The 27,500-nt window shown below is 40.0% G+C and overlaps 1 protein-coding gene across 2 annotated transcripts in view; it reads right to left on the reverse strand.

The window, feature by feature from the left end:
• numbl (NUMB like endocytic adaptor protein) overlaps positions 1-27,500 on the reverse strand; it is a 189,002-nt gene that overhangs the window by 80,264 nt on the left and 81,238 nt on the right. Inside the window, exon 1 of one of the 2 annotated variants that reach the window (XM_061925339.2) lies at positions 2,453-2,668. The exons of the other annotated variant lie outside the window; for it this stretch is intronic. Within the exon in view, the coding sequence (XP_061781323.1) occupies positions 2,453-2,493 (41 nt within the window). The 5' untranslated portion in view covers positions 2,494-2,668. Of the gene's footprint in view, positions 1-2,452; positions 2,669-27,500 lie in introns of those variants that run through there. 2 annotated transcript variants of the gene reach the window in all.

The raw sequence follows: 27,500 nt of genomic DNA on the forward strand, positions 1-27,500 counted from the left end.
AAAAAGGAAGATTACCTCTAAATTCTTCAGGACAACCTAAAATCATCAGCCCAGAGGTTGAGTCTTGGGCGCAGTTGGTTGTTCCAACAGAACAATGACCCCAAACACACGTCAAAAGTGGTAAAGGAATGGCTAAATCAGGCTAGAATTAAGGTTTTAGAATGGCCTTCCCAAAGTCCTGACTTAAATGTGTGGACAATGCCGAAGAAACAAGTCCATGTCAGAAAACCAACACATTTAGCTGAACTGCACCAATTTTGTCAAGAGAAGTGGTCAAAAATTCAACCAGAAGCTTGCCAGAAGCTTGTGGATGGCTACCAAAAGCGCCTTATTGCAGTGAAACTTGCCAAGGGACATGTAACATACATTGCTGTATGTATACTTTTGACCCAGCAGAATTGGTCACATTTTCAGTAGACCCATAATAAATTCATAAAAGAATCAAACTTCATGAATGTTTTTTGCGACCAATAAGTATGTGGTCCAATCACTCTAAAAATAAGAGTTGTAGAAATTATTGAAAACACAAGACAGCCATGACATTATGTTCTTTACAAGTGTATGTAAACTTTTGACCACGACTGTATATATCAAATGTTACACATTTTTATTTGATAACGATTGTGGGTTGTACTTAAAGGGGAACATTATCACAATTTCAGAAGGGTTAAAACCATTAAAAATCAGTTCCCAATGGCTTATTTTATTCTTCAAAGTTTTTTTCAAAATTTTACCCATCACGCAATATCCCTAAAAAAAGCTTCAAAGTTGCTGATTTTAACCATCGTTATATACACCCGTCCATTTTCCTGTGACGTCACACAGTGATGCCAATACAAACAAACATGGCGCATAGAACAGCAAGGTATAGCGACATTAGCTCGGATTCAGACTCGGATTTCAGCGGCTTAAGCGATTCAACAGATTACGAATGTATTGAAACGGATGGTTGTAGTGTGGAGGCAGGTAGCGAAAACCAAATTGAAGAAGAAACTGAAGCTATTGAGCCATATCGGTTTGAACCGTATGCAAGCGAAACCGACGAAAACGACACGACAGCCAGCGACACGGGAGAAAGCGAGGACGAATTCGGCGATCGCCTTCTAACCAACGATTGGTATGTGTTTGTTTGGCATTAAAGGAAACTAACAACTATGAACTAGGTTTACAGCATATGAAATACATTTGGCAACAACATGCACTTTGAGAGTGCAGACAGCCCAGTTTTCATCAATTAATATATTCTGTAGACATACCCTCATCCGCTCTCTTTTCCTGAAAGCTGATCTGTCCAGTCCAGTTGGAAATGCATCTGCTTTGAGTGTCGCAGGATATCCACACATTCTTGCCATCTCTGTCGTAGCATAGCTTTCGTGGGTAAAGTGTGCGGAACAAACGTCCAATTTCTTGACACTTTCGCATCTTTGGGCCACTGGTGCAACTTGAATCCGTCCCTGTTGGTGTTGTTACACCCCCTGACAACACACCGACGAGGCATGATGTCTCCAAGGTACGGAAAACAGTCGAAAAAACGGAAAATAACAGAGCTGATTTGACTCGGTGTTTGTAATGTGTTTGAGAAAATGGCGGATTGCTTCCCGGTGTGACGTCACAATAGAAAGGCGTTTAATTCGCCAAAATTCACCCATTTAGAGTTGGGAAATCGGTTAAAAAAATATTTATGGTCTTTTTTCTGCAACATCAAGGTATATATTGACGCTTACATAGGTGTAAAAAACGAAATTGGGATACTTACAACAGTGTCGCAAGCAAACTTATCACCCAAACCAATCTTTTTATGTCTACGTCTACTACCAAAAGTCTGATTGACGGATAGCTTCTTCCTGTTCTGCAATCTCCTCTTGCTTCACTTTCACCTTTTTTCTTTCTTTGCAAACTCAACGTTGACACCCTTCCTCTCATCATCACACTCCTGTTGAGTAGCTCGACACCTCGCATTTGTCCCCGACTCATCTCCGGCTTTCTCACTCTGCGCCTTGCTCCTTCTGTGTTTCACACAACACGTTAGAGCTGTCTGTCTTGTCATGAGGACACAGGGGGGGAAAAAAAGAGAGGAAGTCTTCCTCTCTCAGGCATGCTTGTTATCATTTGCCAAATTCTAGACCTGCACGTAGAAAGCAGGCACAGGAAAAACTTGCAGGGTATTTGTATAAATCCAGTATGTGTAATCTCTTCCATATGGACGTACAGTTTGTGCATGGTAAGACTATTAACCATCATGAGCTCTGTGGCCACAAGCTCGACCAGACCAGTTTGAAAATACCACAGTAGTCAATAACATCAGGAGAAATATGCCATCTGCTCTTAACCTCCACAGAGCTAAGGGAAATAGATTGCTATTGACCCAGATTAGACAACGCTTTAACAACAAATAAGAGCCGGATGTCCTTGCTCTAGCCCGATCCGACAGTTTACACCTTCTCGGACTCACCTGGGCTCCATGGCATCGCCCACCTCCCCACAAGAAGTCATCGTGGACAGAGAAGAGTGCAGCGGTGACAAGTCGAGGGGTTTGAGACGAGTGGCGAGGAAAAAGATGAGAGGAGGAGAGAGCTTGTGATGATATCGCCCCTCAGACTGAGAGGCAGGGGGAGAGTGAGCGCAGAGCCAGAGACAACCACACCTCTTCTTAAGAGATTAACTTGGAGAGAGAGAGAAAAGAAGCCGGTACATGCAAAGAGACGAAAGCAGGACGGCCACGTCTGGCGCACAGATGCACAGGAACTAATACTGCGCATGCAAGCCGGCTGGCAGCTGCGCTATGAATGAATGACAAATCAATGTCTGTCCCAAATCCTGGACTAGAGAGAGAGGGACTGGATGAGAAAAAAAAAAAAAAGGAAAAATAGGAAAGTGTGGGGGAGTGATGGTTGAGGGAGTCATGGCGGGTCCTGACACACTTTTCTTCGCTCTACATCTGCTCTCGGCACACTGGTCAGGAGTGCACTAGGGGAGAGGGTGAAATGTGGGCCTGGGGAAAGGGTTAGATAAGTGCTGGAGGTGGAACTGCACCAGGTCAAGAAGAAGAGCAGCGTATTGTAGTGTAACTCGCAAAATGACCGGATGGGTTACATGGCCTGGAATCTATATCGCGATACAGTATATACTGCAGCATCCTACGGTAACGGTATATATCACAATGTCATACTTGCCAAACCCTCCCGGGACAAATTTTTTCCCGAAAATCTCCCGAAATTCTGGCCGAGCTGGAGGCCACACCCCCTCCAGGTTTATTGTTAGGCAGTTTCATTAACGTCCTCCCAGCGCGGCAACAACACACATCAACAGCAGTCACATTTTCGACCATAAAGCAGTTCGTCTGCTGTAAACAGCAATGTTGTGACACTCTTAAACAGGGCAATACTGCCATCTACTGTACATGCATATGTGACAATAACATCTACGGCTTTTAGAGAGTGCAGTGCACAACTGCGCACACAACAAGGAGACAAAACAGAATGCATCATCAGAGAGGGTGTTCAGCATGGTTAGAAAAATAGTGACAGAGAATAGAACAAGGATGGACAATTCAACCCATAACTCAACAATGAGCAGATGAGTGTTTTGTGTGTGTATATGTGTAAATAAATGAACACTGAAATTCAAGTATTTCTTATATTTATATATATATATATATATATATATATATATATATACATATATATATATATGTATGTGTGGGGAAAAAAATCACAAGACTACTTCATCTCTACAGGCCTGTTTCATGAGGGGTTCCCTCAATCATCAGGAGAAATCTCCTGATGAAATCTCCTGATGATTGAGGGAACCCCTCATGAAACAGGCCTGTAGGGATGAAGTAGTCTTGTGATTTTTTTCCCACACATACATATATTGCGCTGTACTATGGTATCGAGCACTATTTTTTGGATAACCTTATTAAGACATATATATATATATATATATATATATATATATATAATATATATATATATATATATATATATATATATATAAAATAAAAAAAAATAAAAAATATATATATATAATAAATAAATAAAAAATATATATATATACATATATATATAGCTAGAATTTACTGAAAGTCAAGTATATATATATATATATATATATATATATATATATATATATATATATATATATATATATATATATATATATATGAAATACTTGACTTGGTGAATTCTAGCTGTAAATATACTCCTCCCCTCTTAACCACGCCCCCCGCCCCCCCGCCAACCCCCACCTCCCGAAATCGGAGGTCTCAAGGTTGGCAAGTATGCACAATGTATTATTTGACATATAAATGAGAATAGAAAAAACATTTCAAAACGGGTTACGTACGGGATAACATATATATATTATATTATATAATATATATATATATATTTCTAATTGTAATATTTTCTCAAAACTATTATTAATATACCGTATTTTTCGGACTATAAGGCGCACTTAAAATCCCTTCATTTTCTAAAAAATTATATAACCCAGTGCGCATAATGTACGGAATAATTCTGCTTGTGCTCACCGACCTCGAAGCAATTTTATTTGGTAGATGGTGTAATGATAAGTGTGACCAGTAGATGGTAGTTACACATAAGAGAAATGTGTAGACTGCAATATGACGCCAGTAAAACAACTCCAAAACTTTAAATGTTCCATTGAAAATAAAAAACATTACACACGGCACTCAAAAATCTGTGAAAATGTTTTAGTATGACTTTGAAGCCGCACCGCTTGATGGATTGTCGGCCCATTACGGCTACCGTAGTCAGAGATACAAGTGTTACTATGGTGTGTGTATAAGGACCGCAAAACGGCACCCATTAGCAGACATATTATCTGGCATTTAGTTTCACAATATTATGCAAAACCAACGTTTCTGGTACCTGCTGATGTGTATTTGAGATCTGCATAAGTCCTGAAAATTTGCGCATGTCCGCCACTGTAGTCCGTGCCGATACCGTAGTTGATAAGTTTCTTCTTTTTCACTATCTTCTTGTTATGGGGCATTCACCCTCTGCTGTTGCCATTTCTAATATAAAGTAGCGTAAAGTTCTAAGTTATATCTCGCTATAAAAGCGCTAAAAACTACCAGTGTAGTGGGTTTACATAATTCACCGGCGGAACTTTAGTTATTAGAGAGTACCGGTCGGACGTTTTTTCACGGGACACATTTCCGGCGTTGTTGTTGCACAAATGAGGCACGGATGAGGAGATGCTGCTCCGTTGTTGATTTAAGTAAAGTCTGAATGTCATTAAAACAGTTAGCGCCATCTTTTGACACTTCTGCCACTCCCGTCCTTGCACGCTACACCGCTATAACAAAAATGACGGTAAGAAGACGCTGTTGAAGGTGAGCCACGTAAATAAGACCGCCCATAAAACGGCGCATTCTGGAGCGACTGTCAAAAAGCGAATTGAAGATGATCTGTAAAACATAATCTATGCAACATTTTGACCAAGGAACCACCATTACATGTTATGTGAACTAGTGTGCCGTGAGATACAGTCTGGTTTATCTCATTTCACCTATTTGGGTTAAAAATATATTTTGCAAACCAGCAATTATAGTCAGCAAATGATGTGTTGTTGTTGAGTGTCGGTGATGTCTAGAGCTGGGCAGAGTAACCGTGTAATACTCTTCCATATCAGTAGGTGGCAGCAGGTAGCTAATTACTTTGTAGATGTCGGAAACAGCGGGAGGCAGTGTGCAGGTAAAAAGGTATCTAATGCTTAAACAAAAAATATACAAAAGGTGAGTGCCCCTAAGAAAAGGCATTGAAGCTTAGGGAAGGCTATGCAAAACGAAACTAAAATTGAACTTGCTACAAAGTAAACAAAAACAGAATGCTGGACGACAGCAAAGACTTACTGTGGAGCAAAGATGGCGTCCACAATGTACATCCGAAAATGACATGACAATCAACAATGCCCCACAAAGAAGGATAAAAAAAAACTAAAATATTCTTGATTGCTAAAACAAAGCAGATGCGGGAAATATCGCTCAAAGGAAGACATGAAACTGCTACAGGAAAATACCAAAAAAAGAGAAAAAGCCACCAAAATAGGAGCGCAAGACAAGAACTAAAACACTACACACAGGAAAACAGCAAAAAACTCTAAATAAGTCACGGCGTGATGTGACAGGTGGTGACAGTACACCTACTTTGAGACAAGAGCTATATTTATGCATGGTTGGTTATGGTTTAAAGTCATATCCAACAATTGCGACAACGACTTTTTACTGTCAACTGAGATTAGTTTTTTAATGATTTCTGCTGGTGGTGTGCCTCTGGATTTTTTCAACGCAAAAAATGTGCTCAAAAAAGGTTGAAAAACACTGATGTAGACCACAAGGAAGTTTTTTAAATTTAGAAAAAAAATCACAATATGACCTCTTTATGCGCCTTAAAGACCGGAATAGACCTGCTCATCAGCAGTGCGCTCTATGGTCCAGAAAATACGGTACTTGCTCATTTACTGTTAATATCTGGTTACTTTCTGTTGAAACATGATTCTATCTACATTTCTGTTCAAATGTATTCATCACTTAGGGCCTGATTTACTAAAGGTTTGGGTGCACCAAAAAGCATGCAAACTTGATAGCACAAGCAAAGCTGAGTGTATTGCGTCTGTTTAGTGAGCAGAATACGTACATGTGTCAACATATTTGTACTGACTAACTAAAAAAATAATAGACATATTGTCTATTCAATCATTTCTTTTTATAATTTTATTACTGCTGAATGGTGCCTGCTTAAATGTTGTTTGTATTTTTATTTAGGAAATATATTACTATGTATCTCCTGCATGACGAGACGTCTTTCATTATGCATTTTATTGCGTTCATTCAAATGAGTTTGACACCTGTGCACTACACACACCAAAGAGCTTGTTTATAGATGTACAATAAAACTCCTCATAGGAAGTCGCCATTTGTTATAACTTTGTGACATGATACGATGCACATTAATGAACATATCAAATATAAATGTGACAGATACCGTATTTTTCGGACTATAAGTGGCAGTTTTTTTCATAGTTTGGCCGGGCTCCAGTGCGACTTGTATATGTTTTTTTCCTTTTTTATTATGCATTTTCGGCAGGTGCGACTTATACTCCGAAAAATACGGTAGTAGACAAAGGCTGATTTCCATCTGCATCTCATTGAAAAGAAACATGCCCAAGGCTCCCACTAATTCAGCGTTTTTGCTGTATTTATCTGGCACGTGTGGAAAGCCGGTCCCTGAAAATAATGCCTACATTAAACCGGTCCGTGGCGCAAAAAAGGTTGGGGACCCCTGATATACACAACTTAAAGTAAATGAGGTGTTTTCGAAATTAAAAAAAAATATCCAAAATTTGTACATTTTCAGGGTTTTCAAATGCTGAATGGCAAATACTTTGTGATCTATTTTATCGCCATTACGAGATATCAGCGCGATCAGGAGCCATGTATGGCGTATTGTATCGTGAGGTAGCCTGCGCTTTCCAAGCTCGAGTTGTCACAGTAGGGAAAGGATTCATATGGCCCTGGGTGAAACAAGGGGCAGGGGTTAATCATTTTGCAAAGCAGTCTGCTGAAAATGATGGAAAGCGCCACTCAACATAGCAACTGATGGTCAAAGATGGAATTGCCATAACATTTTAAGATATTCAACATTCTACTGCCATCTGGCGGCCAAAGTGGATACATTTGTTTACGATTTACGCGTATGAATATGAATCCCCTTCTTACTGTATCAGTGACGTGCAGTCACTAGAGGTTCTTTCCATGATGGCAGGTGAGGTCCCGCCTCACCTGCCATCATGGAAAGAAAAAAAATGCAAAAAGAAAAAAAAATAATTAAATTGTTATATGTATCCAGTGATTATACTATAAAGTTATTTTCCATTTAACTTCACCAGTTTTAGATTATTTTTATTCAAAATCGCTGAATTTTCACATTTGCCGTTCAAATACTGAGAAGAGACGGTGCGGTGAACAGCAGCCAGTTGAGGCACGTCACTCAGTTGAGCCTCACCATGGATTGCGGACTCGGCTAACTGCTGGCCTGCTGTGCAGTGAGACCGTATTGCTATATGAATTATATTATACATTTCCATAGTTTAGTTAGCTGAGGTATATAATGTACAGTGTATTTTGTCAACAACTGTATGTGTGTAACGTATTTCTTGTGCTGAACAATCATAAAACTGCTGCGAAGACGCACTGGCTGAGGCTCGCAGTAATCCCGCCTCCTTGTGCCGGTTAATGCACCCCCGCCGTAGAACGCACCCCCCGATGGGAGCGCCACACCAACCAAAGCCCACACCCAAACCCCCCACGTGCAAGACCGAACCCACTCAAAAAAGTCCCCCAACAAGAAGCCAAAAACGCTCGCGTTGGAGGAGCTGCGAACGACCGCAGGGCCACAACATTAGGTACACCTGCAGACTGCAGCACGGATTTCATATTTCATTCATTCACAACTCCTCCAACACAAACATTATTGTTTTTGCACTTTTTGGCTTCTTATTAAATATCTTTTTAAAAAGATTCAATCTTGCACGTGGAACGTTTAAGTGTGGGCTTTAGTTGATATAACACTCCCGTCAGGGGGTGCATTAATCCAGCACAACCATAATAAAGTTTTTTCTATTAAATGTGCTTTTTTGTGTGCTACAGTTTGTATGTGTAAAGTTAAAGTTAAGTTAAAGTAGCAATGATTGTCACACACACACTAGGTGTGGTGAAATGTGTCCTCTGCATTTGACCCATCCCCTTGATCACCCCCTGGGAGGTGAGGGGAGCAGCGGCACCGCGCCCGGGAATCATTTTTGGTGATTTAACCCCCAATTCCAAGCCTTGATGCTGAGTGCCAAGCAGGGAAGAATGCTGGTATGAGCTTTTAAACATAACCCGTTAACTGCTGCCAATCAAATGGTGAATAAGATACTCTTTAGGGTTCATATGTTTGTAAATGTGACTGTGATGAAGTCAGTGCCTCACCAGCCATCAACCTCACTGTACTGTATGTAAACTATATTTGACTTGGGCAGAGCTCCTGTATGTTTGTGAAAAAGGACACTCACTCCTTTGTATTTTTAATGACAAAAATGTGTCTCTGCTGCCAGACAGGGTATTCTGAAAAACGTTGGAATGACTCACCGCTGGATTTTTGTTATGTTTACACCAAAATACAAATTTAGTCTGGGGAAAAATGCACCAAGTATACAACCTGAGGAGTCACTCTCCTGCAATGCACGCCGTATGTGTCCAATTAAGTATGTATGAATTCAAAGCAAAAACATATTCCTCTTTGACAAACAAAGGTTTTTTATTGCCTTCACCTCATATGAGTCCTATTTGGCCATCCCTAGGATACATTCAATAATTCTACCTTCCGTGCACATACAATTCTAGTGAAATACTGGCTTTTGCTGGGTATTTCTGACTACAAGTAACTGGTCCTGCTTTTCCTTTCTTCTGCAGCCCTCCAGGAATTAGATGTACAGACAGTAGGAAGAGGAGGGTGAGAAAGAGTTAGGTCTAAAAATAAGCAAAGAAGTGAAGACACAGCTGCAGCAAACGCAAGAAAGAGCTTTAACACAAATTAGATGATGCTTTGTATTTTTTATGTTAAATAAGATGCAAGAATGAATGAATGATAGTAATGCATATTATGCACTTGAATGTTGTCTCCACCTGCACACAAACACCGCACCACACGTACTTCCTCCCTTGTGTGCGCCACAATTAATGATCTGCATTAGGAAATGTTCCACACTTTGACTTGACTAACTGAGCTGCAGGCCAATGAGCGCAAACGTGCATATAATAACCAGCTATGATAACCTATTGGTTACTAACTCACTGTAATTAACCCATCCAATTAGGAGTATTATGCAATACTTTGTAATCTACTTACAAGGAACCCAAAACCTTTGCAAATTGATTTTTACAGTAGAGAGGGATAAGCATAATGAGTGCTTTGGTGATTAATTGATCATTAAGGACAAACAAATGCGCTGTTGATTTAAGAGTCAATGGGCTTTGGGGAGTTGAGGTCCAGCATGCAGACCGCCACGATGGCACAACTATTCCTGGCCCAATTCATCTGCTCAGTACCACACCGGCATGCAAACAGGAGTTCAGAACATTCAAAGAGCTTGGGAATTGCTGAGCTGCAATCGCGTGACCTAGAGGCATTTTTGGGTTTCAGGCAGAGGGCAAAAGTCCTATACCTGACTGATCATTTAAATGAAAACAGATTTGAGCATTTTTTTGAAAGGTTTAGAGCAGGGCTAATCGACTACATGATGAAGAGGGCCACAGTTTCAGGAGCCCAAGGTGTTAGGGGCCCATACTTGCCAACCCTCCCGGATTTTTCGGGAGACTCCCGAAATTCAGCGCCTCTCCCGAAAACCTCCCGGGACAAATTTTCTCCCGAAAATCTCCCGAAATTCAGGCGGACCTGAGTGACGTGTTGACATCCTGTTTTCACGTCCGCTTTCCCACAATATGACAGCGTGCCTGCCCAATCACGTTATAACTGTAGAATGATGGCGGGCGAGTTCTTGGTTTCTTATGTGGGTTTATTGTTAGGCAGTTTCATTAACGTCCTCCCAGCGCAGCAACAACACACAACAACAGCAGTCACGTTTTCGTCTACCGTAAAGCAGTTCATCTGCCGTAAACAGCAATGTTGTGACACTCTTAAACAGGACGCTACTGCCATCTACTGTGCATGCATATGTGACAATAACATCTACGGCTTTTAGAGAGTGCAGTGCACAACTGCGCACACAACAAGGAGACGAAGCAGAATGCATCATCAGAGAGGGTGTTCAGTATGGTTAGAAAAATAGTGACAGAGAATAGAACAAGGATGGACAATTCAACCCTTAACTCAACAATGAGTAGATGAGTGTTATGTGTGTGTATATTATGTGTAAATAAATTAACACTGAAATTCAAGTATTTCTCTTATTTATATATATATATATATATATATATATATATATATATATATATATATATATATATATATATAGCTAGAATTCACTGAAAGTCAAGTATATCTTATATATATATATGAAATACTTGACTTGGTGAATTCTAGCTGTAAATATACTCCTCCCCTCTTAACCACGCCCCCCCCGTAATCGGAGGTCTCAAGGTTGGCAAGTATGTAGGGGCCACACATCAAAATGTGGATGTTTATTTTAGAAAGTGCCTCCACAGGTTATATTCCTTTGAGACTGTGTTTACCTAATTACTAAGTAAACACATCAGCTTTCACACTGCACTGTGAAAAAAATCATTATTTTGCCCTCGCTACTCGTTTCCAGCGTGTGCAGCTAGACAGATAGTTAACAGCATTAAAAAACAGAAGCTTTGAGTTGATGATTGATGTTCCTTCTTTTGAAACAATTTTTCTCCCAGTTTTATTTCTTAATACGTCTTCCTTAATTTAGGTTTGTAAGACTGAAAATATAAACATTACAAAAATACCACATCCATTGTGTATTTTATGTAACTAATGTCCATTATGTATGTTACGTAAAAACACAAAACAGAAGGTTAAGTGTTAATACACACAGCAAACAAAACAGCAAAAACCAGCTCTGCTCTTTTAATGTCTTTAATGTCCTTTTTGTTCTTTGATGTTTCCCTCTTACACACATGTTTATGTGTGCTATGGCTATGAGTTTTTTCCCCCTTGGCCTCAGTCTGGACCTCCTCTCCAGGGGCACAGGCTTAGACTAAATTATTTATTTTTTTCTCCTCCCCCCGTCTACAGCGTTTACCTGTTTCTAACCTTTTTTTGTAAGGGGAGCTGGAAGTTGGCAGACCCGTCAGTGATAATGTTCTGTGTCCCTGTAATGTTTGTATGCTCTTGAATGGGATTGTGCTGAAAATGTTCATTTCCCCTCGGGGATTATTAAAGTATTTCTGATTCTGATTCTGAAACATGGTACACGTGGTTTAACACAATTAAACCCAAGGTGTAGCTTTACCCCCCTCTGCTGGTCAAATTCAGCACTACATGTTTTGATCGCCAAAGTTAAAACAGTACAAAAACACCATGACCATGAAAACAAAAGACATCACAAAGTGAGCTATTTCAATACATTCATACTTTTTCGGGGTCGATAGTGCCATATTCTTGTACTTGCCCACTGCTGCTTCATTGTGACTTGTGCTTTGCTGAGATTACTGCATACATGATCAACTCTCTTTTGAATGCTTTCATAAAGCCTAGTTGGGTGTTATTTGGCGGGCAAAATTAAAAGCTTTTTGGCGGCCCGCGGGTCACATCCGGCCCGCCAGTTGAATAAATTTGCTTTACAGGCAAGTCTACAAGCTACCTTAAAAAAAATACTGCAGTAGAATGGAGTGGATTTATACAACCCTAAGAAAAATAATTCATCATTGTCCAATTGGACAGATGCAGCCTGTTTAAAGCTGGACTACACTTTAACATCTGATTACCTCCAATAAGCACACATGGTTGGCCTTTTCTTTTTTTTTACTCATTTACAAATGGTAGGCTTTAGGCTACTAGTAGCTACACAACAGCTAAGCACAAAATAGCACACAAGCTAGCAGAGGTAAGAGTACTGTTACTTTAGAGTTTTATTACTCAAGTAAAAGTAAGGAGTAGTCACCCAAATATTTACTTCAGTAAAAGTAAAAAGTATGCTGTGAAAAAAACTACTCAAGTACTGAGTAACTGATGAGTAACCTGTTCGTTTAATGATAACGGCAACAAATAATGCACAAAAACATAAAAATAGCAATGAACAAATTCAGAGCCAGGAATATCTAAGCAACTAAAACAATAACATATTAAATAATAATACATTAAAATAAAAAAAAATTAAAGCAAATTGAGCCACAATAACTTAACAGCACCATAGGCTCAGTAGGCAGAGATTACAAAGGAAAATAACAAGTTAGCCTTTACGCAAACCATAAACTGATAGGTGTGGGCTGCACCTGGGAACACACTGTGCACTGCTGATTGGTGTTTGTATGCATGCGTGAGTGTGTGTACGACTGTGCGTGTGTGTCTCTGTCTGCCTGTCTATGAGGCTGCAGTGCGTTAATAAATAAATAAATAATGATAAATGGGTTGTACTTGTATAGCGCTTTTCTACCTTCAAGGTACTCAAAGCGCTTTGACACTACTTCCACATTTACCCATTCACACACACATTCACACACTGATGGAGGGAGCTGCCATGCAAGGCGCTAACCAGCACCCATCAGGAGCAAGGGTGAAGTGTCTTGCTCAGGACACAACGGACATGACGAGGTTGGTACTAGGTGGGGATTGAACCAGGGACCCTCGGGTCGCGCACGGCCACTCTCCCACTGCGCCACGCCGTCCCCACACTACGTACATTTGACAGTGATTCATAGCAGGGAAGCTAACATCAGCCTACGGTGACAGCCAAAATATCTACTAACGTTACTGTGTGCTTTCTCAAATTTGACGTTGAGTTCATGTAAGCGGAAATGTCCACTTGTTTGGGGAGACACATATGACAACGCATTACATAACTGTTTTTTTGGTTGTCTGAAGCGTGAACATCGATTTTATATGAGGCCAGGGGTGTTTGCGTTCGTTGTTGTCTCTGCCGTTGTTGTTCGCCGCTGAAACTTTATGTGCAGTCAATCATGTGACCGTCTGGCTCTGTTTGATTGGTGAAATGGAGTCCAACGTCACCAGTGACTGCATTTGATTGGTGAAACGCAGGCATGACATAGATCCTACTTTGAAGGTCTGTCTGACAAACCAAAACACACAAAGCGTGTGTTAACAGATCGATAAAAATCAGTAGCGAGTAGCGAGCTGAATGTAGATAAATGGAGCGGAGTAAAAGTAGCGTTTCTTCTCTATAAATATACTCAAGTAAAAGTAAAAGTATGCTGCATTAAAACTACTCTTAGAAGTACAATTTATCCCAAAAGTTACTCAAGTAGATGTAACGGAGTAAATGTAGCGCGTTACTACCCACCTCTGCAAGCTAGACATACATTATAATAATTAAACAATATTGCAGTGTAAAACATAATCAATTTACACAGGTATCAAATAATTATAGTTGCATGTTACTTACACGGGCAAATACTGCGGCATGGTCATGCTGGACCTTCAGAAGGCCTTTGACACCGTTAACCACGCTATACTGTTGGATAAGCTCAGAGCAATCGGATTTAACAAAACCTCATCGATCTGGATGCAATCTTACTTGGAGGGGAGGGAGCAGGTGGTAGAGGTGAACGGCACCGTGTGTCCCCCCCCTCTCAGTGAGCTGTGGAGTCCCCCAAGGCAGTGTATCGGGGCCTTTACTGTACCTAAAATACGTAACCGACTTGTCATCGGCATGCGACTGTGAATTGTTCTTGTTTGCGGATGACTCGGCCCTGCTGGTATCAGACAAGGACAAGTCACAGGTGGAGAAAATCCTCAGTGCTGAACTCTGTAGAATTTGCACCTGGCTCGCTGACAACAAGCTATCCATACACTTGGGTAAAACAGAATCCATCCTGTTTGGGTCCCACATCAACCTTAAGAAAGTCAATGACTTCACTATAAAAGTGGGTGACATTGTTATCACCAGGAAAGATGAGATCACCTACCTAGGTTCCATTCTAGAGGCTAATCTTTCCTGTGATAAAATGGCAACCAAGGTAATCAAAAAGGTCAACCAACGAGCGAGATTTCTCTATAGAATCTCCTCTCTGGTCAACAAAAGCACCATGAGGATTCTGGCGGGAACTCTCGTTCAACCCTTTTTCGATTACGCATGCACCTCCTGGTACCCTAGCACCTCCAAAACCCTCAAATCTAAACTCCAAACATCCCAAAACAAGCTAGTCAGATTACTTCTAGACCTCCACCCCAGATCACACCTCACTCCTACCCACTTCTCCAAAGTGGGCTGGCTCAGGGTGGAGGACAGAGTAAAACAACTTGCACTGAGCCTAGTCTATAAAATCCGCTACACCTCCCTGATACCGAAGTACATATCAAACTACTTCCTTAACGTAAATGACCGCAATAATCACAACACCAGGGGGAGCTCCACTAACCACGTTAAACCCAGATTCCGAACTAACAAAGGTCTTAACTCATTCTCTTTCTATGCCACATCAATGTGGAATGCGCTCCCAACAGGTATAAAAGAAAGTGCATCTCTATCCTCCTTCAAAACCGCAATAAAAGTTCACCTCCAGGCAACTACAACCCTAAACTAACACCCTCCCCGGATTGTTAATAATCAAATGTAAACAATCAAATGCAGATTATATTTCTTATGCCTTCTGATCTCTCTCTCTCTCTCTCTCTCTCTCTCTCTCTCTCTCTCTCTCTCTCTCTCTCTCTCAGTCTCTCTCTCTCAGTCTCTCAGTCTCTCTCTCTCTCTCTCTATCTCTATTACTCTCTCTCTCTCTCTCTCTCTCTCTCTCTCTCTCTCTCTTGCTGTCCATATCCTACCAAGTCAGACCTACACTGTTCCAATATCCATTTCTCTGTTCTCAATTGTTGATGACTAATGATAACAACCAAACACCCCCCCCCCCCCCGTCCCCTCCACACCCCGGATTGTAAATAATGTAAATAATTCAATGTGATTATCTTGTGTGATGACTGTATTATGATGATAGTATATATCTGTATCATGAATCATATTTAAGTGGACCCCGACTTAAACAAGTTGAAAAACTTATTCGGGTGTTACCATTTAGTGGTCAATTGTACGGAATATGTACTTCACCGTGCAACCTACTAATAAAAGTCTCAATCAAACATATAAAGTCTCCAAGGTAGAAGCTTATTAGAAAGTATCCAGTAACATACGTGTCCGCATCATTCAACTTACTGCACCATATCGCTTAATTTTATGAATTATTGTGGCCATCAGGTCAGGTGTCACCAAAAAAAAAAATTACCCCACCACATCAACTTAAAGACAGCATAAGTCCATTCTAGACAGTTAATAATAAGTAGGTTAGTGTTTTTCATTTGACTAATTTCACTTGATCAAACTTTTTTTTTAACACTACATAAAAGTATCATACATACCGTATTGGTATCAGTCAATTCTCAAGGCTCCAATATTAGTTTTGTATTGGAAGTGAAAAAGTTCTATCGAGGCACCCCTACCTAAAATCGCTATATTTTGTCCTGCAGCCCATTTGGTACATGTTCACGTTGGCCCTTGGAGGCAAAAAGTTTGGACACCCCTGACTTAGAGGGAGCGATTGTTTACGTGAGCCAGTGTTTCGGACATGACTAGTCTGCAACCGGACGGGATGGCCCGTGTAACAGCAGGGACCCTATCAATTCTTAAAAATGGGGTCCCACAGTAAATTTTTGGAGTCCCACTTTTTGGTAACTGTTTTGAAAACAAATGATAAATGTATGCATTATCCTGTTATAACTCACATTCTATATTGTGTTTTGGAAAAAAGTTGTCATAAACTTGACTTAATTCATTAAAAAAAACAACACATGTTTATGCTTATGTAAATGTATTCAGTTATAGACATTCATTCACTTTCTTCTTTCCTTCCTGGATCTAAACTTTACCCCTGCCGGTATTTTTTTCTATATTTTCATTTAATAAGTTGTAGGTGTATTTATTTCAGTATAAAAGTGTAAAAAATTGTTTGCTTCGGTCATGAAATGATGATAATGGTGTGCCAGGGCATACATGCCTATAGCAAATTTAATTGATTATTCTCAGTGTATGTAGATCATCAGTCGTTTAAAAAAAGCCTAATCTACACTTTGTGAGCGATAAAACTTTCGGAGAATCTAAATTTAAGAAATTGTACTGGAAATTGCATTACTTTGAAGTCGGCCAATAATTAATCATTAATAATTTGACGCGGCAAATATAAACAAAACAAAACATCGGCGGAAAGCGATAATCGGTAAAAAAATTAAAATAAAATCCGCGACCAGGGGTTGCACGGACTTCCGGAATTTGCCGTCCTTCCTGATTTCAATGCGTAAAAAGACACAAAAAGTGCATTAACACCAACACTGAACAGTATCGAAATATGGCACCGTCTGATTTTACGGAAATCAATACCCAGTAATACCGATGGAACTCAGTCAGTGCCTGTAAAAGTAACAAATTCAATACCTATCCCATCAGGGCAATTTGTCATTGGATTCTTATCAGTGACCAAGCTGGAAGGGGCTAGGAATATATTTCTGGTTTAACTTAACTTCATATAAAGCGCCCTGTCATCATTAACTGACATTTTACATGTGTGATCTGCGTGTCGGGAGATCTAATGAAACCTCCTTTAGCTATTTCCTTTCTTCTTTGTCTTCTTCTTGACAAATATTGTCATTCCTCCAACTAGCGTATTTTTCCGACTATAAGTCGCAGTTTTTTTCATAGTTTGGCCGGGGATGCGACTTATACTCAGGAGCGACTTATGTGTGAAATTATTAACACATTACCGTAAAATATCAAATAATATTATTTAGCTCATTCACGTAAGAGACTAGACGTATAAGATTTCATGGGATTTAGCGATTAGGAGTGACAGATTGCTTGGTAAACGTATAGCATGTTCTATATGTTATAGTTATTTGAATGACTCTTACCATAATATGTTACGTTAACATACCAGGCACGTTCTCAGTTGGTTATTTATGTGTCATATAACGTACACTTATTCAGCCTGTTGTTCACTATTCTTTATTTATTTTAAATTGCCTTTCAAATGTCTATTCTTGGTGTTGGGTTTTATCAAATAAATTTCCCCAAAAAATGAGACTTATACTCCAGTGCGACTTATATATGTTTTTTCCCTTCTTTATTGTGCATTTTCGGCAGGTGCAACTTATACTCCGAAAAATACGGTAAAAACTTTTTAAAGGGGAACATTATCACCAGACCTATGTAAGCGTCAATATATACCTTGATGTTGCAGAAAAAAGACCATATATTTTTTTAACCGATTTCCGAACTCTAAATGGGTGAATTTTGGCGAATTAAACGCCTTTCTAATATTCGCTCTCGGAGCGATGACGTCACGTTGTGACGTCACATCGGGAAGCAATCCGCCATTTTCTCAAACACCGAGTCAAATCAGCTCTGTTATTTTCCGTTTTTTCGACTGTTTTCCGTACCTTGGAGACATCATGCCTCGTCGGTGTGTTGTCGGAGGGTGTAACAACACGAACAGGGACGGATTCAAGTTGCACCAGTGGCCCAAAGATGCCAAAGTGGCAAGAAATTGGACGTTTGTTCCGCACACTTTACCGACGAAAGCTATGCTATGACAGAGATGGCAAGAATGTGTGGATATCCTGCGACACTCAAAGCAGATGCATTTCCAACGATAAAGTCAAAGAAATCTGCCGCCAGACCCCCATTGAATCTGCCGGAGTGTGTGAGCAATTCAGGGACAAAGGCCCTCGGTAGCACGGCAAGCAATGGCGGCAGTTTGTTCCCGCAGACGAGCGAGCTAAACCCCTGGATGTCTTGGCTCACACCGTCCCTTATGCCACCGAAGATGATCAAGAGAAGAATATCGACCCTAGATTCCCTGGCCTGCTGACATGAGGGTATGTCTACAGAATATATTAATTGATGAAAATTGGGCTGTCTGCACTCTCAAAGTGCATGTTGTTGCCAAATGTATTTCATATGCTGTAAACCTAGTTCATAGTTGTTAGTTTCCTTTAATGCCAAACAAACACATACCAATCGTTGGTTAGAAGGCGATCGCCGAATTCGTCCTCGCTTTCTCCCGTGTCGCTGGCTGTCGTGTCGTTTGCGTCGGTTTCGCTTGCATACGGTTCAAACAGATATGGCTCAATAGCTTCAGTTTCTTCTTCAATTTCGTTTTCGCTACCTGCCTCCACACTACAACCATCCGTTTCAATACATGCGTAATCTGTTGAATCGCTTAAGCCGCTGAAATCCGAGTCTGAATCCGAGCTAATGTCGCTATAGCTTGCTGTTCTTTCCGCCATGTTTGTTTGTATCGGCATCACTGTGTGACGTCACAGGAAAATGGACGGGTGTTTATAACGATGGTTAAAATCAGGCACTTTGAAGCTTTTTTTAGGGATATTGCGTAATGGGTAAAAGTTTGAAAAAAACTTTGAAAAATATAATAAGCTACTGGGAACTGATTTTTAATGGTTTTAACCCTTCTGAATTTGTGATAATGTTCCCCTTTAACATACCAGGCACGTTCTCAGTTGGTTATTTATGTGTCATATAACGTACACTTATTCAGCCTGTTGTTCACTATTCTTGATTTATTTTAAATTGCCTTTCAAATGTCTATTCTTGGTGTTGGGTTTTATCAAATACATTTCCCCCAAAAATGTGACTTACACTCCAGTGCGACTTATATATGTTTTTTCCCTTCTTTATGCATTTTCGGCAGGTGCGACTTATTCTCCGGCGCGACTTATACTCCGAAAAATATGGTAAAACCTTTTAAAAGGGCTTTAGCACACTTGAAAACGTGCCATATTTTGCCAAGATAAATGGGTTATACTTTTCTACCTTCAAGGTACTCAAAGCACTTTGACACTATTTCCACATTCACACATTGATGGCTGGAGCTGCCATGCAAGGCCCTAACCACGACCCATCAGGAGCAAGGGTGAAGTGTCTTGCTGAAGGACACAACGGACACGACGAGGTTGGTAGAAGGTGGGGATTGAATCAGGAACCCTCAGGTTGCTGGCACGGCCACTCTCCCAACGGCGCCACGCCGTCCTCAGATGTGTACAGTACACATATTCATCATGACAGGACGCACGGACGCGTAGGTCGTCAGCCATTTTTGTAGGAGGATTCGGGCCGGTTCAAATTTGTATTTGTTATTTTTGTGTAATATTCTAACTTTTGTTAATTTTGTCAGAAGAATGTGTTGCGGGTCAATCAAAAACGAGCTGCAGGCCGCAAAAGGCACATCCGGCCGCATTTTGGACACAACTGATGTAGAGCCTAATTGACTTTAATATTGGTAAACAATATTTTGTCTTTATTTTCAGAGCTGTATCCAAACAAACACAAACACACACACACACCATCCAATGATTTAAACTAACAGGCTGTATAAATAAATGTTGCTTTGTGGTCAATATCACGGTTTATTTCATTTCACCTTCTTTTTCAGCATCTAGCGGTCTTCATCCATCCACTCCCTCAGCACTATCAGCGTGTGTCTGCTGTTCTGCGGATGGGTTCTGATTCTTGAAGAGTGATACTGCCCGACTAGGCGGTAGGAGGAGGGTGTGAGTGTGCCCTCAAGTGGCTTCTGGACACAGGCGCACACTAATGTGTTTGTCAACTACATTAGATTGTCAGCAGCTTTCTACTCCAAGATTTGTGGCGTGTGCGCGTGCATGTGTGTGTGTGTGTGTGTGTGTGTGTGTGTGTGTGTGCGTGTGTGTGTGTGTGTGTATTGGGTGTAAAGCCCCAACTAGGTAGCAGCAGCTGGTCCAAACTGCACTCTTTGAGGCTAATTGACACGACATCCCAAGTTACCAACAGACAAGCGAGGACCATGTGACAAACTTGCCTCTGCATGGCAACCGTATCCCGTGACAACCACTGGTATTCTTTGTGGACATTGATCAAGTGTAGCGTTAAAAAAAAGGAGGGTGGAAATGTGGAGAAGGCATTGCCGATACAGAAGAAAAAAAAGTCAGCTTTGAAATAAGCCATCATCTGATGTTATTGTTGTAAAAGGAGTCTTTTTTTCCATGTTATCTGTTTAATAGCACCCCTAGTGGATGTAAGGAAAATAGCACTGTCTGTATGGGTGTGAGCATGCATGCCAAAAAAATACCGAACTAATTAAATATTTTTAATTAAGACAAATTGATAACTACTTAAGGAAATATAAAACTATAACATACAACAAAGGACAGTCTATTAAAGCTAATAAGGACCCCCCCCCAACCCCCTCCACATGTCACCCCCCGGATTATAAATAATTCAATGTATATACTCTGATGATTAACTTGTATGATGACTGTGTTATGCTGATAGTATATATGTGTACCATTATTGTGGACCCCGACTTAAACAAGTTCAAAAACGTATTGGGGTGTTACCATTTAGTGGTCAATTGTACGGAATATGTACTGTACTGCGCAATCTACTAATAAAAGTTTCAATCAATCAATCAATAAAAAAATACAGTGCATATCTTCCTGCAGAACCAGCGTCCTCTGCAGTGGATGTTTGTACTTGTTTGTTTTGTACACATTTCTGAGAGAGAAAAAAACACCCTGTTATGCAAACTGGGAACAAATAGCAATGTTGCAGAAGAAAGAGCTTTTCTACTGTAGTGGTGTTATTTTGACATTAAACTGGTCACTTTTGGACTGAGTCATTTTGAGGGAGTGTCACTGTCTCCACGACGCTGTCAAAACAACACATTCATGCATTATGGACATGTATGCATGTAAAGCACGTATATAAAAGGCCGTAAGTCAAAAATCAATAGGCTTTTAGAGCTTTTAACATCTGCCTCATCACTCTTGTCTGCAATCTTCTCCCTGTCCTTGGCCTGTAAGTGCCTTTCTCAACAGAAAAAGTACCTGCACATTGATTTGGTGGAGTTTTTTGTTGTTGTGGTGGGCTTTTTTTTTAGAAAGCACATAGCACTGTAGGGATACTGTCTGGATATTATATTTTTAGGGTTTCTTTTTTTAATATGTTTTTTTTTTTTTTTTGCATGACCATGCCTCTAGACCGCAACGATATTCATCTGAATTGTTTTGGGGGCCACATTTCCATAAAGCTAAGGATCGGGGGGCCGGACTTCCCCCTTCACTATTAGTCTTATTTTGTATATTCTGGAGAACCGGCGTCCTCTACAGTTATGTTATTTAGTTAAAAATACAGGAATGCTCGGCTGTTTTAAGAACCTTCCGCAAAAAAGCTAGTCAAAAATGATCTCTATGACAGCACTGTTTTTAAGAATCTGCTGCAGGTTTTTCGAGCTGAACTCACAGGTCGCCAGTTAAATAGTGCAAATGATGAACAAGAGAAGACCTAAATTGGAACCTTGAGGAACACTACCAGTATAAGTAAATAACAAATGACTACTGACTGTATCTGAAGAAAACAAGATAGAGCAATCACATTACAAAAAAATTGTAACGGCTGAAAAGGAAAGGACTTAAAGGGGTGCCTTGTGGAATGCCGTAGTTAAAGGGGAACATTATCACAATTTCAGAAGGGTTAAAACCATTAAAAATCAGTTCCCAGTGGCTTATTTTATTTTTCTAAGTTTTTTTCAAAATTTTACTCATCACGCAATATCCCTAAAAAAAGCTTCAAAGTGCCTGATTTTAACCATCGTTATATACACCCGTCCATTTTCCTGTGACGTCACACAGTGATGCCAACACAAACAAACATGGCGGTTAGAACAGCAAGGTATAGCGACATTAGCTCGGATTCAGACTCGGATTTCAGCGGCTTAAGCGATTCAACAGATTACGCATGTATTGAAACGGATGGTTGTAGTGTGGAGGCAGGTAGCGAAAACGAAATTGAAGAAGAAACTGAAGCTATTGAGCCATATCGGTTTGAACCGTATGCAAGCGAAACCGACGAAAACGACACGACAGCCAGCGACACGGGAGAAAGCGAGGACGAATTCGGCGATCGCCTTCTAACCAACGATTGGTATGTGTTTGTTTGGCATTAAATGAAACTAAAAACTATGAACTAGGTTTACAGCATATGAAATACATTTGGCAAAAACATGCACTTTGAGAGTGCAGACAGCCCAGTTTTCATCAATTAATATATTCTGTAGACATACCCTGATCCGCTCTCTTTTCCTGAAAGCTGGTCTGTCCAGTCCAGTTGGAAATGCATCTGCTTTGAGTGTCGCAGGATATCCACACATTCTTGCCATCTCTGTCGTAGCATAGCTTTCGTGGGTAAAGTGTGCGGAACAAACGTCCAATTTCTTGCCACTTTGGCATCTTTGGGCCACTGGTGGAACTTGAATCCGTCCCTGTTGGTGTTGTTACACCCTCCGACAACACACCGACGAGGCATGACGTCTCCAAGGTACGGAAAACAGTCGAAAAAACGGAAAATAACAGAGCTGATTTGACTCGGTGTTTTTAATGTGTTTGAGAAAATGGCGGATTGCTTCCCGATGTGACGTCACGTTGTAATAATAGAAAGGCGTTTAATTCGCCAAAATTCACCCATTTAGAGTTCGGAAATCGGTTAAAAAAATATATGGTCTTTTTTCTGCAACATCAAGGTATATATTGACGCTTACATAGGTCTGGTGATAATGTTCCCCTTTAAGTAAATCACAAGTTTGGACCCCAGTGTTCTATGTTTGCTAGAAAGGTTAAAATGTCAATACAAGGATCTGCCAATGTGTTTACAGTAGTCCCAAGTTATTCTATATAACAGAAGCACTCTAGTGCAGTAATTCTCAAACTGCGGTATGTGTACCACGAGTGGTGCGCGGGCTTCATCTAGCGGTACACCAAAGAATCACTTGATTTAAAGTACAGTGTTTTAGTTTTCTATATTCAAACACAGTGTTACTGTTCAAACTGTGTGTAATGTTAAAGTGGCCAAAAATATTAAATGTAGCATGCATCCATCTTCTTCCACTTATCAGAGGTCGGGTCGGGGGGCAACAGAGAAACCCAGTCTTCCCTCTCCCCAGCCACTTCATCCAGCTCTTATAGGGGGATCCCAAGGCGTTCCAAGGCCAGCCGAGAGACATAATCTCCCCAACATGTCCTTGGTCTTCCTCGTGGCCTCCTATCGGTCAGACGTGCCCTAAACACCTCCCCAGGGATGCAATCCTGAACAGATGTCAGAACCACCTCATCTGGCTCCTCTCGATATGGAGGAGCAGCGGCTTTACCCTATCTCTAAGGGAAAGCCCCGCCACCACACGGAAGAAACTCATTTCGGCCGTTTATACCCGTGATCTTGTCCTTTCGTCATAACCCACAGCTCATGACCGTAGGTGAGGACGGGAACGTAAATTGACCGGTAAATTGAGAGCTTTGCTTTCCGGCTCAGCTCTTTCTTCACCACGACGGATCGATGCAGGGTCTGCATCACCGCAGATGAAATTTACAGTTTTTGTTGAATAAATCCTTTAACCTTGTTTTCAATGATTACTTACAGTAGGCCTACTGCACGACTGTATCTTAATATTGGTCTTCATGGTGGTACTTGGAGAGCCAAGATTTTTCTGTGGTGTTAGGTACTTGGTGAAAAGAAGTTTGAGACCCACTGCTCTAGTGTTTTTAGGGATTTGCTGCTAATATGTTTGCCTCCCAAGTTTTGAACTGAATCTGGGGGAGTCATTCCCAGTTAAATAGCCCTTTTCTGTGCATTACAGACGGTGAAAGAGTGACTCCGTGCATATGTATCTGTTAACTAGATGTCTACACATCCATCTGTCTGTCAGTCTATCTGCTTGTCTCAATGACAGATACCATCTGTCTGCTCGCCACAGGGAGAGCTGTCTTGTCCTTTCCCTATTTGCCAACACAACAAATATCCTTCTGCAAGCAACTAGACAAACCACATGTTTTGGGAAGATAATATTTACAAAGAGGGACTGTTTGAAGAAGAAACTAATCACGGTTTTGATGTAAGACTGAACAACCTTAACAGAAGTGGCCATGTCCTATCAACAAGCACTGAAAGCCCAGATGAAAACGGTTCATAAAATCATGCAGTAAGATAAAGTTAATGTACTGTATATGTACTACAATGGGATACAGTAGCTTTGGATTTGCAGAACTTTTGATTTCCATTTCTTAGCCGCGAGCACATACCGGTAATGAAAATATAAACCCGCCGTGGCTGCTATTCTTTTGATGAGCACAAGCTTTGTCCTCAGGGTTATATTCAATATATTAATATGTAAAATATGTGTCGTAGGGGATGAGATTAATAGAAGTAAAAGTGTGACGCTGTGCACAAGTATCTACGGAAATAAAAGCTGTGTCAGACAAGTTCCAGGACATCTCCAGAGACCCTGCGGCCTTTGTGGTGCAAGAAGAGGCGAGAGTTTAGGCAGAATGACTCACGACTGCTTTACCATGAGAAGGCGCCTGATCACAATCAGAGATGGTTGGCGCCAGTGCTAAGAAACCGGAAGGTATCGGCTCCTCATTTTGGATCTGAAAAATTGCAGATTCATCCTCGTGAAACATGTGCTTGCAGGTGTAAAGCACATACCAAGCGTCTTTAAGTTTTGAAGAGAAACATTATCTAAAATTAATTGATTATTATCAACGTATTTTCCGGACTATAGAGCGCACTGGGATATAAGTCGCCATACTTGCCAACCTTGAGACCTCCGATTTCGGGAGGTGGGGTGTGGGGCAGTGGTTGGGGGTGTGGTTAAGAGGGGAGGAGTATATTGACAGCTAGAATTCACCAAGTCAAGTATTTCATACATATATATATATATATATATATATATATATATATATATATATATATATATATATATATATATATATATATACATATATATATATATATATATATATATATATACATACATTATATATATATATATATATATATATACATACATTATATATATATATATATATATATATATATATATATATATATATATATATATATATATATATATATATATATATATATATATGTATGTATGTATATATATATATATATATATATATATATATATACATCCTGAAAATATGCAAACAAACTGTGTTTAGATAATTGATACTTCAAACTTGCATAAATAAATATTAAGGAATATAACATAACTTGGCTTCTGAGAGTTTCAAAATGTAATGAATAAAATGCTAAAGTTGTTGATAAACTAGCAATTATTTTAATAATTAAATATGGTCATTTTAAATGAAATATTATGATAGTTTAAAATCAATTATTTCAAATATGTTTATTTTAATGTATAATTATATGGCTGGATGTAATAAGGAGTCACGAAGAAAAAAAATAATAATAATTTTGATGTTTTTAGCAAAATATAATAAAAACCCATTTGTTTTTTGTTTTTTTTAATTAATAAATATATTTATTTTTAGGTAAGATAAACATAATAATACAATTTATCTCTAGTCTGGATGATTTAGTTTTTGTCACCCGGTTGTCCTCCTGTCATAAAACAAGGCTGTCCTCACTCAGGTCCGCATGGAGCTGGAGGGGGCGTGGCTTCCAGCTCCGGCTGAAAATCGGGAGATTTTCGGGAGAATATTTGTCCCGGGAGGTTTTCGGGAGAGGCGCTGAATTTCGGGAGTCTCCCGGAAAATTCGGGAGGGTTGGCAAGTATGTAAGCCGCACCCCCAACATATTCAAAGAAAAATATTTTTCCATATGTTAGCTGCACAAGCTCTCCAATCAGATAAACAGACTCGATAACTCCACGATGACGTCTTGGTGAGTTTACTGAGGAATTTGTGAAACGGAAAAAATACAAAAATAATGCCGTTGTAATCATGGATGGGCTGAAACAAGCTACATGTAGCTAAGCTACGTTGCTTAACTACATTTTTCAGTAGCTTGGCTACTTTTTGAACGAGTAGCTTATCACGTAGCTTAGCTATTTTTGTACACATGTAGCTTGTAGCTTACATCAAAGCTGCAAGCTACAAAGAGAGAAAACGGGCTGCGAATCCAGGCCAAAAAAATATGGAGACAATACAACGACCTGGACGAATGAGAACATCCATACAGTACATACGGAGAAAATCTGTGATGATTGGTTGGTGTTCGTTCGTGTGATGAATCATAATTGGCTAAGGTAGGGTGAAACATTAAGAACTGGCCAATTAGAGGCAAGATAAGGCAGGTAATCAAAACAAGGACGCAAAATCATAACAGACACGCATTAATGTCACATGACGACGAGGGAGTCGGAAAAAGAGGGACGCTTTAAAAATTATATTTGACAATGGCAGAGATGCTCTCCAACAGATCAGATTTTTCTTGAGTGATTAAGACGACGTCCAGGAAACCCACAATAATGCGTGTCTTTGGCCATGTTTAGACACATGTAAGTGTTCAGAGAAGCATAACATAAAATGAATCTGCTTTCTTCGTGTAAGACTTCCAACACAAATTTAAGAACACACATTAAGGTGAGTTGAGTTCATGAACAGTTTTACTGCACATAACCATTACCAACTGTTCCCAAACAACACACGAGTCATTGTTTTTTTTTGTCAAGACTTAGATAGATGCTGTTTTTTACTGCAAGTAGACACAATGAATAACATTATAGGGTTGGGCCAAAAAAAAAAGGCAAACTAAAATAATTACATACAGTGTGGTGCGGGAACCCCTAGAGGTAAATCACAGCTAAATGACAGATAGTTAATAGTAATGGACCCTTATTGTGTCTATTTGTACACTCTCAGTTACATTAACATTGATATTATACATGTGGGCCCATAAATATAAATGCCGTTAAATGTAGCTTTGAT

This window comes from Nerophis lumbriciformis, linkage group LG30, assembly GCF_033978685.3.
Source record: "Nerophis lumbriciformis linkage group LG30, RoL_Nlum_v2.1, whole genome shotgun sequence".
Classification (NCBI taxonomy): Eukaryota; Metazoa; Chordata; class Actinopteri; order Syngnathiformes; family Syngnathidae; genus Nerophis; species Nerophis lumbriciformis.